This window comes from Pinus tabuliformis, chromosome X, assembly GCF_031772625.1.
Source record: "Pinus tabuliformis cultivar Carrire ecotype Pingquan chromosome X, CPIR1, whole genome shotgun sequence".
NCBI classification, from domain to species: Eukaryota; Viridiplantae; Streptophyta; class Pinopsida; order Pinales; family Pinaceae; genus Pinus; species Pinus tabuliformis.
This window is the reverse complement of record NC_142308.1, coordinates 1,318,933,253-1,318,948,633: the sequence shown is the minus strand read 5'-3', so window position 1 is coordinate 1,318,948,633 and position 15,381 is coordinate 1,318,933,253. Positions and strand designations below refer to the sequence as shown.

Sequence of the window (15,381 nt, the reverse complement as noted above, 5' to 3'; positions counted from 1 at the left end):
CGGCACGAGGAGGCCTACCACTTATCCTAACCCGGTTTGACCAAAGAGGGTAAACCTGAGACAACAGGTGAAAGTTGTCAGGAGGAAACCCCATGTCGAAGGATCGAATCCGCATATAAATCCTTAAGATTTCAAATACACTGTGAATCTACAAACCTACGTAAGGGAAATACCTGGTATGTTCCGGATTCCTGGAATACCTGTCGCGGAATGGAGACCAAGGAGCCGGTGCCTGCACAATTCAAAAACTTGAGGTTAGATTAATATAACCAGAACAATAACATGTGACAACGATACTATCAAAGATAATGAGCCATGTGTAATAGCTGAGACTCGGCGGTATTACCTGGGTTGACTGAAATGAGCCGGCACTAAGAGCAGAAAGGATCCGTGGAGCAGAAGTGAGCACCACCAACTGAACAGGTGCAAATGAACCCGAGTCTTGCGGCGCGAGATTTTAATAAACCCACTAAACCCTGAATTCATTGTGAGCCCTTAGATCAGCTCGGAAGGTCCTCACCGTTCGTTCGGATGGGAGTTGGCGCGCATCAACAGCGTTCCCTCCAAAGTTTCACATGGGTCGAGTACGATGCCAGCCACCTGGCCAGGGTAGATGAGCCATTAATGTTCCCTCACACCTAGCGCTTGGGTGGATCTATGGTTCCATTGAACATGACAGACAAGCCATACAACGATAACATAATGCCGTGTATATAAATATCAAGGGAGTTATGAATTGTCAAGAATTAACACACGTATATAACCCAGTTACATGTCGGTAATCAAGAATTAAATAATTACTTGGTATTATTAAGGTTGATATGCATGTATATAAAGGGTTAGCATTATAAGTAAATTTTCGTTTTATGGTATATTCCCATGGGGACGTGACACCTCTCTTGTCCAGCCTCCTCTTCCTGAACCTGGCTCTGCCAAGCCTGTTCCAGACCAACCATTGATCGGAAAGAGTGTCGACTCGAGTTCACAACCCGTCAACCACTCTGTTTCGGAAGAGCATCATTCCCATGTTCTTCTCGTCTCCTCATATTCTCCTGAGTCCGGAAATGACTCTCCTATCCCAGCTGCTCCCGAGAGTCCTGATTTGGTTCTTTTAGAGCAGGGGGGCAATCATACAATTCTCCCACCAAGTAGTTCAGTCATTTCCTTCGACTGGAGTCATTTGACCACCTCCCGCCTTCCATCCCATGTGCCTTTCTAGGTCACGGTACACGCCTATAATAAGGCGATACTTGGCACTGTTTTGGATGCGGGTGCATCTGTCAATCTTATGCCTGCCACTACTTGGCAAGCTTTGGGTTCCCCACAGCTTGTGCCAGTCACACCGAATCTGACGGCTTTTGACGGAGGAACTAGTCAACCATTAGGGATCCTTCCAAAGTTCCCTATTACTTTGGGAGGCAAAACCGTCTATATAGACGTATCGGTTACCCAAGGTGCTTTAGATTTTAGTCTTCTCCTTGGTCGTGACTATGTTTATGCCATGGGGGCCCTTGTCTCTTCACTTTTCCTTGTGGTTTTCTTTCCACACGATGGAAGAATCATGACTATAGATCAATTATCGTTCGTTCGTCCCCAGGTGCCTCCTGCGCAGTTGTCATCCCCTCCTGGCTTTCCTCCACCAGTTGCATCTACCCCACCATAGATTAACTACGTGGCCACTTATCCCGTGCCTATATCTAGTTATGCCGTCGTCATGCATAGTGTTCTGGGGGCATTGGGCCCTGACTTCCAAGATGTTGGACTTCTATCGGGAGTGGTACTCTTGGAAGCCCCGACTTCTTGTTCATTATGATGAAGTTTGGGCGGAGAATAGTTCATTTTCCTGTGTCAAGCTCCTTAAAAAATGAAATCAGGTGGCGGAGCATAGTTCATTTTCCTGTGTCAAGCTCCTTAAAAAATGAAATTAGGTGGAAGATCATAGTTCATTTTCTTGTGTGAAGCTCCATAAAAAATGAAATTAGGTGGCGGAGCATAGTTCTTTTTCTATGTCAAGCTCCTTAAAAAATGAAACTAGGTCTGGTCGGAGCATAGTTCGTTTTCCTGTGTCAAGCTCCATAAAAAATGAAACTAGGTCTGGTCGAAGCATAGTTCACTGTCCTATGTCAAGCTCCTAAAAAAAATGAAACTAGGTGCCGAGGATAGTTTTGATCTTGTGACGATCTCGTTAAAAAACGAAACAAGGTGTTCGAGGATAGTTTTGATCTTGTGGCGACCTCGTTAAAAAACGAAACAATGTTTCCTGAGGATAGTTCTTTTACTATGTCAACCTCATTAAACCATGAAACAACTCCTCCTTTTCCAAATCGAGTCTTTGATTAAGATATTGTAAAATACAATTCAAGTCTTTCATAGATCTCGAGAGTGAACCTTCATTCCATCCATTTTGTTGAATGCAATGAAGCTTGGGGGGCATGTTCCCCGTTTTGCATCATTATGCTGGGGGCATGCGAGCTCATAACAAGCATAGTTTTTCATTTCAAGTTTTCGTAAACATGAAACTGAATCCAAGCAAAGTTCTCCATGGTTCAAGCTTGTGTAAAAATGAACCCATACCCGATTTACATCTCGTGATTGCCATTTATCCGCTAAATTCTGCTAGATGAGCCTTGGTTGTTTCATTCCATCGCCACCATCTCTTTGGCCGATCATATGCTCTCACTTGGTCATTTTTCCTTTCCTCAGGAACCACAGCGATGAGTGGTTTTATTAGCCAGCCTCTTGACCATTACATGTTTTGAGTAGTTCCACCATTGCTGGAACCAGTTGCTACCCTTTATACCACTCGTTCCTCTAGGACGAGTCTCCTTTAAGCTCTTTTCTGACTCGTAAAATATGAAAAGATTGCTGAGTATTTTCCCTTTTTGACTCGTTAAAGAGAATGAAAATGGAGGTCCGCTTTCAGCTCTTTTCCGACCGTTTAAAGACGAAAACATTGCCGAGTTACCCATCTTGACTCATTAAATGTAAATAAGAGGCAGTCGTCTTTAAAATCTTTTCCGACCGTGTAAAAACGAAAAGATCATCAGACCCTTGTCGTTTCAGGTTCGTTAACGGTTACGAAGCGACGTGGCTTCGATCGCTTTTTTACTTTTTCAGGTCGAAATCACTACTTATAAAAAGTACTTCTTGATTGTAATGGTCGGGCGGTTCTTTCGAGCATTTTTTTATACTTTTTCGGGCTCGAGAGACACAACTTTACGAAAAAGGACACCCTTGGAGTTTTCTTTTCTATTGTCTTTTCAAACTCTCTAAACATGAAAAGATGCCGAGTTTTTCCTCTATCAGACTCGTTAAAACTTGATGACATTGGAGTCCGTCGAGATGATGCTTTACAAGCAAATGCTATCCCCGTCAAGCTTGTTAATAAAAATAACTAGGGTACTCGCCAGAAATGGTGGGGGAAAATGGAACCATAATCATTGTCGCGTCAGAAGTATGTCACTCTTGAACATGGCACTTGTCTGCTTTCGTGTCTGGGTGGGGACATCTCATCTCATTTTTCACTTGCCTTCGTGGATTTGGGTGATCATGTTTGACCTCTCATTTTCTCATTGCCTCATCACCATGACCTTTGATCCATTGACGTCAAATAGTGCCAAGTCCACTGTCGTGCCGCCGATATGTTCAAGAGAAGTTGACCTCTACAGAATCACAACCTCCCTTTGATAGCTTGCATAATTCTGATTCACCACAACATTCTTCCTCTGTCTCGTGTCGATGATGTGGGAAACACTATGGCCCACCTTCGATCAAGGTCACTTCCTGTCGACTTCAGCTCATTATCCAGGAAGCTGATCTAGAGACTCCCTTCGGGTGCCTTGGAGCCTGCATGCCTCAATGGCAGGTTCTTCATGTTCAACATGAGGTTTTCATCATTGGCCTCCGATCGAATGATTCTACGGGTGTTCGACGCCAGCTCATTGATTCACACGCCGTAGATTGTACCTATAGTACCTTGAGGGCCATTGTCATTATTGGTGGTACCTCTCGCGTCTATTAACAATTTTCATTATTGACTGGTAATCAAACGATGTTCATGCATGTTCGACTTCAACTCATGTATTCGCATGCTTGAACTTGTACTTTTGTTTGGGTCGAGATGGAGCGCAAGACCCTAGATTTTGTCTATTGGAATCCAAGCTGCGATTTTGTGGATTATTGTGATTATTACATGACTCATTCACTGGATGGCTGCGACCATGCCTGAGTCTATTCATCGATCCTCACCGGATGGCTGCGCCCATACCTTGGATCTAGATTATTATGTACTCTGTTATGGATGGTTGCGCCCATATCACATATATCATATACTTGAGATATCAGTTGTACCTCTCTATGCAGATTCTCTGGCGGTAGCATTTTCAGTTGCATGTGTTCTTGTAAAGCATTTCACCCCTTTCTCTCTCGGGCCTCATGCTTTACGGGGCATCTGTTACACAGTAATTTGTCACCGTCCCTGTTACCCCTCTCCCGCACTTTGGAGGACTCATTCTGGGACCTGTGAGAAGTGACATAACTTGAAAACACTTGCATTATGTTCCCCTAAGTATGGAATTCATATGCCCTGAAGACATCTCTTGCAGAATATCCTTAAAAAGTTCCCTTTTTCCGTTAGCGCAGATCCACAGTATATTACTCGCGCCAATGGGGGAAATCCTCCAAAGAGGGCGCGCCAGTTGGCGCTCTGTCCCAGAGCTATACCCGCGCCAACCGAGTTTGGGAAATCTTTTTAACAAACGCACGCGTGAAGGTTTTTTCCTTTCAACTCATGAAGCTTTTTAAGGATAATGCCAATCCCATGGATGTCGTGATTAATCTTATCTCCCTTTCCTCTATCCATAATAGATTTTGAGGATAAACCCAATCCCATAGATGGTGTGATCGATCTTATCTACTTCTCCTCCATTTATAAAAGCTTATTCCATTTCCTTTGACAAGCTAGTTCGAGCATAGGGAGAATTATACTTTCAAAAGTCTAAGAGATTGTTGTAAGAGTTTTCTTTGCATTCATAATCAAAGAGAGAGAGGCTTGTTCCCAATCCCAACAAGCTTTGCAAGACATATGTAGCTGATCACCCAGCCAAAGGAGGATATGACGTCAGAACTATGGTTTTATTCTTCTTTGTTGTTTATCAATAATAGATGACTATCATTATGGTTCCACTCTTGTTGTTCATTGTAATGATGTTTGAGTTATATCTTTTCTGACCGATATATAATTGCATCTATTGGATTTTATGCTTGTATTTGTGTTGTTCTTTGCATGTGCAGGTGTCCATTCACGGAGATCATGGGGATCGTGACCGGCCAGAGCAAAGGAACGAGAGCGACGACTCTTCTACAAATATTAGCGTTGGAATCCAAGTAGGCTCTCATCATCCACCTTTAATTTGCAATTAGGAACTTGCGTGATAGCATTGTTTGATTGTTGCTAGACCCGATCTGGGCTAGTAGGGATCGCCTCTGTCCGAAGAGGGGATTTACCTGGCCAACATGGAGGTGCATTGTATTTTTTAACGTTTATTGATGATTACTCTCGTAAAGTTTGTGTCTATATGCTAAAAAGGAAAGCTGATGTATTAAATGTCTTTAAACAATTTAAAGTAATGGTAGAGAAAAGAGCAGCCAAATATATTAAATGTCTAAGAACTGACAATGGTGGTGAGTTCACTTCAGTTGAATTTCAACAATACTGTACGAATGAGGGAATTGTTAGACACAAAACTGTTGTTTATACTTCTCAGCAAAATAGTGTTGTTGAGCGTATGAATCAGACTCTTATGGAAAGAGCGAGAAGCATGATCAACAATGCTAACTTGCAAAAGGAGTTGTGGGCAGAAGTAGTATCCACTGCTTGTTATTTAGTTAACAGATCACCTTCAGTAGCAATTGATTGTAAAATTCCTGAAGAAGTTTGGACAGGTCAGTGTTGTGACTATTCACATTTGAGGATATTTGGATGTGATGCTTATTCTCTTATTCCGAAAAATCAGCGTTCAAAATTAGATCCGAAGTCGAAATGTTATGTCTTTTTTGGGTATGACTATGCAGTGAAAGGATATAGGTTGTGAGATCCTACATTGCGGAAGATAGTCATTAGTAGAGATGTAACATTTGATAAATCCTCTCTGTTAAAATCAAATGTTGAAAGAATTGAACAGGAACAGGTATCGCCGAATCAACAAGTTCAGTTGGAGGTTAGACCTTTCGGTGATAGTCAAAAGGAAGGAGAGAATTCTGGAGAAAAAGGTGTTGAAGACACAAAGGAAGCCGTTGAAGCTTTTGAACCAGTGCAAGTTTCTGAACCAGTTCAGCAACCAGTAGCTTTGAGAAGGTCTACAAGGGAAAGGAAAACTCCCAAAAGGTATGAAGATTATGCTTCATCTTTTGCTTTGATTACTGAAGATGGGGAACCCTCTTGTTATCAGGAAGCAGTAGATGATACAGATAGCGAGAAATGGAAAATGGCTATGGAAAAAGAAATGGACTCCTTAGCCAAGAACAATACCTGGGATCTTGTAGAGCTTCCTGAAGGAAGAAGTGTTGTTGGATGTAAATGGGTCTTCAAGCTGAAACGGAAAGTTTATGGAAGTATCGAAAGGTATAAGGCGCGACTGGTAGAAAAAGGGTATTCTCATGTTGAAGGTATAGACTTTCATGAGATTTTTTCTCCAGTTGTAAAACTTGTTTCTATACGTACAGTGTTGGCACTAATTGCATTGCTTAATCTTGAGTTAGAATAGTTAGATGTTAAAACAACTTTTCTACATGGTGATTTGAACAAAGAGATATATATGGAACAACCAGACAATGGTACAAGAAGTTTGATTCCTTCATGGTGAGCCAAAACTTTATAAGAAGTGAGTATGATCATTGTGTGTACTTCAAAAGTTTCAATGGTAAGCTTTGGTTATCACAGCAGAAGTATGTGGAGAAGGTACTTGAAAAGTTCTCTATGAATAATGTGAAACCTGTTAATGTTCCACTAGCTTCCCATTTCAAGCTTTCTTTGGTTTTCAGTCCTAGAGCTGATGAAGAAAAGCAGTATATGTCTCATGTACCATATGCAAATGCTGTAGGCAACTTAATGTATGCGATGGTATCTACAAGACCTGACATTTCACATGCAGTTGGAGTTGTCAGCAGGTTCATGGCAAATCCAGGTAAAGAACATTGGCAAGCAGCGAAATGGGTGCTTCGATATCTAAGAGGCACAAGTGACCATTGCATCGTCTTTAATGGTAGTGAAGGATCAGTCTACGGATATGTAGATGCTGACTATGCAGGTGATTTGGACAAAAGAAGATCTACTACAGGTTATGTCTTTACTCTTGTAGGTGGAGCAATTAGTTGGATGTCAAAGCTTCAAGAAACAGTTGCGTTTTCCACTACCGAAGCTGAATATATCGCTGCTTCAGATGCCAGTAAAGAGGCAATCTGGTTAAAGGGTCTGCTCGATGAGATTGGAAGGACACAAGAGAAAGTGAATGTACTTTGTGACAGTCAAAGCGTTATTCACTTGGCTACAAATCCTGCTTATCACAGTAGAACCAAGCACATTGATGTAAGGTATCATTTTCTGAGACATGTGATCGATGGCGGAAAAGTAGCTCTTCAAAAGGTCCATACGTGAGAGAATTGTGCAGACATGTTCACAAAGCCAGTTACAATAGAGAAGCTGCGGTGGTGTTTAGCTTCTCTTGGCTTGCAGAAAAGATGATGAATGGGCATAGGCAAGAGATTAGGAAAGTTGTTGTCAAGGTGGAGTTTGTTAGTTTGACAACGAATTAGTAACTTTGGGTAAAATGTAACTAGACAGTTTTATACTGAAATATTAGTTATGTAACGATGGTCGATGGTATAAAACTAACAAATGCCGATGAAATGTAATGAGCGGAGAACCATTGTTGAATAACAAATTGCAATCCAATTCAGTTTCTTGTCTTGGTTATTCTGTTGAGTTTCTTTGTTTTTCTTCATTATTTCCGTTATTCGTACAACACAATTTTCATTCCTCGTAGGGTTTTTTTGAAGTTGCTTAATGTAGTTTTCAGGAGATTGTTATAGTCTTGAGAATTGTGTTAATCTTGTGACTAAAATAAATTTTCATTGCGGCCAAATAGAGTGATCGCATCTGGAAGCCACCCTAATGAAGGAAGCTTAGTCACACTAACTATGTGAGCCCTTAACCAATACAACCTCTGAGAAATATAATCAACAATTCCAACTTTATGAATCAGCAATTATGGTGTCAGAAAACAACAGTGGAAAATAATAAAAATTTTAATCTATAAATCATTGTTAAGGGAGTAATGTAGTTTTAACCTAATGGTCCATATTTATATCCATTGCATTAAAATGTAATTTAATTGCATATTTCTAAATATTTTGAAAATCCAGACATGGACATGAATGAAAGTTTTGGAAATGAAGGAAATTAACAACGACCCTTGGAACTGTAATAGATATTATAATTTAGATTTCTAAAATATTCTGAAATCTATAATAGCTAACTCGCCACCCTTATGTCAATTTCATTATATTTTTAAAAGTGTTGAATTGTAAGCTATCATTTTGATGATTGTAGATTTCACTAAAATATACAATGCACTAGATGGTCTTCTTGTTGATTAAAAATTCTAAAATATATAAAAAACATGTATGACATTAGCTAAATAAACCGTGATTAAAGTAGGGATATGCTATATTTTCCATCTCAATCAAATACTAGCAGATAACTTGCTTGTGAATCACTAGTCTTTACCTCAATTAATAGAGGTTGCTGAGACAAAATTTGAAAACACAAATCTTCTTGATAATATTCAAACGAACAACCGAAAAAACATTTATAAATCACATATCTAAATGCACAAAAAAGGGGAGTTCATTTTCCTGCCTAAGTAAACAACACGTGTCCACAGCCAACTGCATCATAAGCTCAGGACTTATGTAGTAATTATGTACGAAATCGATGGCATCAACACTGACAACGTAAATAGATTTCAACACAATGGAAGAAACATTGGCTTTGTCCACAGATCTCTCCAATTTTGATTGGTACTATCGAAAATATTGTAACTGTTGCATCATGGATATCGCGTACCGCAAACAGAAGTATGAGCAGCAGACTTTTAAAAATAAAAGGCCAAAATTGAAATAACATGTTAATGGGTTTAGTTTGGAGTTTTTTGTTTTTGTTTTTTTGAAATAAAAGATAAAAATAGCTTATAAATGAGAACTTAGTTCATTGAAATTATCAAGACATTGTTAATTTTTTGCTAACGTGGTTGTGATTTTGGATAAGGCACATATTTTTTTTTCCAATTCCCAAGGAGGAAACTTTCTTCTCTATTGAGAATTAGCCATTGCAAAATCTAAATGTAATGAAAATGAAAATATTGGAAATATTAAATAAAAAGGTTAAATAAAAAAAAAATAAAAAATTAGTAGGTAGAAAAATGGAAGTTATTAAATAGTCCATAATAATATCTCAATTAATTACTTGAAAAATAAATAAATTTAAATAATAATAAAAACTAATAAAAAAATGTTTTGCCAATATTACATTATGGATAGATTGTACAAATTTTTAGTCATAGAACTTGCCTCTTAGCTTAAATATAGTTTAATTAAACTGAGAAACAATAAACACAAAAATAAAACAACTTATTGTTGAAAATCATAATGAAAAAGTAGGAAATATGATTAACTAATATTGTTTATATTAGCATATATACACTTTAATATATGTTTATTATATATGTGTGCGTTTTATTTTTATTAATATATAGACCTTTTTATAATTAAATTTATTAAAATATGTTTTTAATATAATAATAACTCATTGAGAAAAAAATATGGAGTTGTCTTTAGTGTGACCTTTTGGACTTTCAGATGCTGGGCCCGACCAAAAATTTTGAGGTGAAATCTTATCTTATTTAAACTGCTTTTTTGAGTGTATATATGGACTCACCACCATGAAAAATGCTTAGGGCACTTCAATTGTGGAAGTATTACCCATCAAGCATGTGATTTCAATAAATTCCTGTCGGATTTAAGAGAAATTAGACAAGATAAACTTACCAGAAAAGCTTCCAAAAAGTGGCACTAAAGACAACTCCAAAAATTAAAAGTCATGAAAATGAAGATAATATAAAAAGAAAATAATAAAAATAAGAGAGCTAAATGAGAAGGAAATAAAATTAAAATAAAAAAGTAGTAACTAACAAAAATGCAAATTACCAAACAACCTACAATAAGGCCTCAACAAATCACCTTATAAATAAACAATTTTAAACAATAAAATAAATAACAAAACTGAAGCTCTAAAGAGACTGCATTTTTGCCCTGAAAATCATGGAAATTCTGGCCATATTTTAATAAAATCTTGCAGGGATTTTTCTAAATCCAAGTTATAATTATCAAATTTCAATATTTTGGGTGTCCTATAGGTTTTTGATAGTGTTGAATCCATTTCCACCATCAGAAACATGATTCAAACATTGTTGAGTAGACAACTCCAAAATTGAAATTATAATAAAATTAAAATGACGTGTTTATAAATGATTTTGATATGAAAATTAATTATAGTTTTTGGGTATATGGTATTGATAAGTCATAATATTGACCAATGAAAAGTTTTTTACAACTTAATAATATGCATAGATCAATAAAAACTCATTTACAACTTAATAATATACATAGTAAAATAATAGCAATATTATAATTAATTTTTTTATATTAATATTTTATATGTTTATTAATTAAATTTAAATATAATTAAAAAATCATCATTTTACAGTTTTATATTTTGCTTTTAAATTTAAATTAAAAAATATTATAAAATAAAATAAAAATAAAATATTTAAAAAATATTTTAAATTAAACCTTTTTTACTTTTGCCGCAACAACTACACATATTCCCTATAGTGAATTGTAGAAATAGATTGTTCCACAAGTCACCTAGTCACCTTAACCAGTACCCCAACCCAACCCCGGACGACTATAACTAACTTTAAGTTAAAAGCTCAATAAGTTAAGTTCGCAGTTAGACTTTGGGTATAACATTTTCTTAAACTGGGGTCAAGATATAAATAACCCCTCGTTAACAAACGAAGTAGGGCAAGGGTCCGAGTCAAACCGCGGGTATTGTACTGAATACCAAAGAGCCAACTCTCTCTTCGGTCGTCATAAATAACTGCCATCCGTAATTCTATCTCTGATGGCCCAGGTTGCCCGATCGAATACACTCCAGAAATCCGCAAAAGCATCGATACAGCCCTATGGGTTCTTTATATTTTCCGCTCCTCTCTTAATTCAACCACAACGCAAAAGATTTTCGGTAATTTCCGGTTCAGTTTTCCCATCATTTATAGAGCTTTTAGCGTCTTTGAGCTGGCTCCAAAACCATCTGGTGTGCAGGAGTTCGGCTGCCTGATTTTTTTTTAGGTTTATAAAAGGGATCACATAGTTTTGAACAATTGCGGGAAGATGACCTTTCACGGCTTTGAATCGGGCCGCCGCTTTGCCGTAAGAATAGACGCCATAAATGGGAAGCAAAACCCATCTCAGGCCATGGTTGTTGGCTCTTCCCAAATCAATACTGCTGTTTCGATGTTTCAGAGGCTTGTCAATAACCTCGGAACGCCTAAGGATACTCCAGAACAGTTGGAAATTCAATATTGAAAAGAATGATTTAATCTGCCTGCATTAACGAACAACCTGCATAATGGGGTTGTTGGCATTGATTGCTGCCAAGTAGGTTGGTGGTTTTTTATTTATTTATTTTATTTTATTTTATTTAATTTAAGTAAAGGGATCATATCTGGTTGGTTTATTAGCAAATCTCTTATCATATTATTGATTTATTAGCAAATGTTAATTTTTAGGATATCTAGGATATTGTTGTTTTATTAGCAAATCTTAATTTTGTTGGTTTATTAGCAAATCTTAATTCTTAGTGTATGGAGAAAAAGATCCTATTTTGTTGGTTTATTCGCAAATCCCTTCCCATATTACTGGCTTATTGGCAAATCTAGGGTATCGAAGAAAATTAACCTAATAATTTGGTAATCTCTAATGTGTAAAAAGCTTGAAAACCTTTAGTGATAAGAACATGACCAATTGAAAGCTTTGGACTTATGCCAATTAGTTTTTAATTAGTGTATATCATCATTTTTAGGCGTTTCCTGATTAACTTTCATTAATATATTAAATAAACTGGTTTGGTCGAGTGTTTTAATGTAAAGGCTTTCGCATGCATTGGCTTGCATGTTGCTCTAATGATGCCAAACTCCTAATAGATATGGAGATTAGATCGGATCGGCATTGCTAAGGTTAAATTGATGTATTCTTCCTCAAGCTTTTGCCTCGATTTTAAGAGATTATGGTCCTGCCTCTATTCCCTGTTTCCAGTTCCCAAAGCTATTTACTCAGCTATCGCTTTCGTGTTTTAGGGCATCTGCATGTGTTGGTTGATGTAATAGCCTATAGAGATATGAAACGTGAGAATTGTCCGAAAGGCGTTACTGTACTATCTCAAAATTGATGCAATATTTAACCGCATTGTCATGTTGATGCAATATATTGCATGGGTTGGGTCGGGTTACTTTCTGCCAAATATATGACAATGATATGCGTTATTAATGAAGTTCGAATATTTCTTCTGATCTCTCTACTCACACGGCCCAAATCTATTTTTCCTTGTCTATACGAGGGATTTGCTTAACCAACATTTTGAAACATTTCCTTAAGTTATGTTTTTCATCCCTACTGCCTTAATCTCACAGGTATGGTCACTATCAGTCCTTTCTCAATTACTTCCAAGTTTTCTTCTATCATCCTCATGTGCACAGCTGGTGGTTGTGATGACAACTTGGTTTCTTTTAGCTTGTCTAAAGTCCTGTTTTACCATTAGGAAGCCCACCTTTAAGGTCGATTCCACGGTTTACCTTTCACTTAATTCTACCATCAAGAAACAATTTTCTAAAACTGTTTCAGAGGTCCTTTCATCTATTCTAAAATCTACTGAACTCTTCCTGTGACTAAACAAGCAGGGAAGCCAGCTACTTAGGCATTTTTGTAATAAGTTATTTTCACAAACCAAACTGAATATGCTTTATTACGCTATTTAGATAGGTTACGGTGAGAACTTGTGGGTGTGTTTCTCGTTATTTTGGATATTACTGGAGTAGGTAAATAAAATGGAGAACTCTTGGTCTTGGGTTAAACTCAAATTTGGAATACTATAGGTTCACTTTCAATTAGTTATTCTCAGGTATATTTTTCAAATTTGTTGTATAGTTCTTACAATTTTCGTGTACTCTAGAGCTACGATAATGGGTTACTAGCTTCCTTTCAAACAACCTTGTTATGAACTTCTGTTTTGCAAGAATAAGACTAGGAAGCACATTGGACAACTAGTAAAGAACACATCACATCTGCTAAACTGAAAGCTGCCAGTGAAACTAATCAGCATACAAAAGTCAGCGCGTGATATATGTTAGTCAAAAGTTAATTTCATTATGAAATGCAGAGAATGACTCTTTACTTTCACTGGTTTGACAATATATTTTCACTAATTTTATTAATTCTGGCTTTAAATGAAAACTTGTAATAACCATTTTATATAAAACCCTTATCGAAGTGCTGCACTTTCTATGACGTTGTCTCTTTTATATTTTCTCTTTCTTCTGGCAAATACAATTGTTAGTATGAAGTCTTATCAACTTTTTTTTTTATTTGCATTTAAAATTTTCCCAATCTATGCATAATAGTGTTGGATTGAAATTCTAGGATAAATTATAGGATAAGAAGAAGATAGAAAATGCAAAACTCACAAAAGATTTACAAGTTGTTCTAAAGGAGTTTCAGGAAGGCCAACGGCTTGCCGTTGAACTTGAGAGTTGGGACAGCTTATACATCTTTTGTTCCCCAAGCGGGTTTTCCTTTACGGTGATTATGAACTGTACTAGAGTTGGTTTCTCCATGTAGTCTAATGTTGTTTCTTAATTTCCTACATTGTATATGTTGTTAGCAACGTCATACCATGCTCCTTTTTGAAATCGATACATTGTTTCTTGGTTTAGCTTTTCCATAATTATGCTAATTTGAAATTTGCTGCCGACAAAGGAAATTTTATAGTGTGAATAATTTTCAAGCATCGGGTTTTTCTTATTGTATATGCTAAAGCTTTTAATTGTTTCTTAATTTTTCTTTTGTGGGGACCTTTTTTTTGCAGCTGTGTTGCAAGTGAGCTAGATTTAATTACGAACAAAACTCAGTAGCGGTAGGTTCTCCTCATAGAATTTAGGAGGTAAGCTACTGTTCGAAGTCATATTTGTGGAGGTTTGTTGTTACTATTTTTCCAACACTTTCTCTCAAACTTAACTCGGGGGATCGAACCTGGGTCTATACCATGTGGAGGTTTGCCATTACACCAAAACATCCAGGTGTTAGTAGACGTTACAAATCAGTAACTAAGATCCCCAAGGTGGAAATTACGTATTCCATAGAAATGCAGTGATTCTTCCAACAATATTCTTTAACATCCATGCTTCTTTCTAGACTTCCTTTTTGAAATCGATACGTTGTTTCTTGGTTTAGTTTTCCCATAATTATGGGAATTTGAAATTTGCTCCCCACGAAGGAAATTTTATAGTGTGAATACTTTTCAAGCATCGGGTTTTTCTATATTCCTTATAGATTGTGTCTTGTTTGTTAAATCAGTTATAGAAATATATCACTTAAAGTTTATGATAAATTATAGGATAAGCCTTCTAAACATATCTATATTCCTTATAGATTGTGTCTTGTTTGTTAAATCAGTTATAGAAATATATCACTTAAAGTTTACGATAAATTATAGGATAAGAAGAAGATAGAAAATGCAAAACTCACAAAAGATTTACAAGTTGTTCTAAAGGAGTTTCAGGAAGCCCAACGGCTTGCCGTTGAACTTGAGAGTTGGGACAGCTTATACATCTTTTCTTCCCCAAGCGGGTTTTCCTTTACGGTGATTATGAACTGTACTAGAGTTGGTTTCTCCATGTAGTCTAATGTTGTTTCTTAATTTCCTACATTGTATATGTTGTTAGCAACGTCATACCATGCTCTTTTTGAAATCGATACATTGTTTCTTGGTTTAGCTTTTCCATAATTATGCTAATTTGAAATTTGCTGCCGACAAAGGAAATTTTATAGTGTGAATAATTTTCAAGCATCGGGTTTTTCTTATTGTATATGCTAAAGCTTTTAATTGTTTCTTAATTGTTTCTTAATTTTTCTTTTGTGGGGACCTTTTTTTGCAGCTGTGTTTGCTGCCGACAAAGGAAATTTTATAGTGTGAATAATTTTCAAGCA

The 15,381-nt window shown here is 36.8% G+C and overlaps 1 protein-coding gene and 1 pseudogene across 1 annotated transcript; one reads left to right on the top strand and one right to left on the bottom strand.

Annotated features, from left to right (window-relative positions):
* LOC149144950 (uncharacterized) lies at positions 1-11,291 on the bottom strand. Its single transcript, XM_089452318.1, has 4 exons — positions 11,162-11,291; positions 347-441; positions 174-232; positions 1-55 (listed from the first exon to the last, which is right to left on the bottom strand). The coding sequence occupies exons 1-4, from the start codon at positions 11,289-11,291 to the stop codon at positions 22-24; spliced, it is 318 nt and encodes a 105-aa protein (XP_089308444.1). The 3' UTR covers positions 1-21.
* A 220-nt stretch (positions 11,292-11,511) lies between these two features.
* On the top strand, positions 11,512-15,038 carry LOC149144949 (syntaxin-22-like; annotated as a pseudogene).
* The last annotated feature ends 343 nt before the right edge of the window (positions 15,039-15,381 follow it).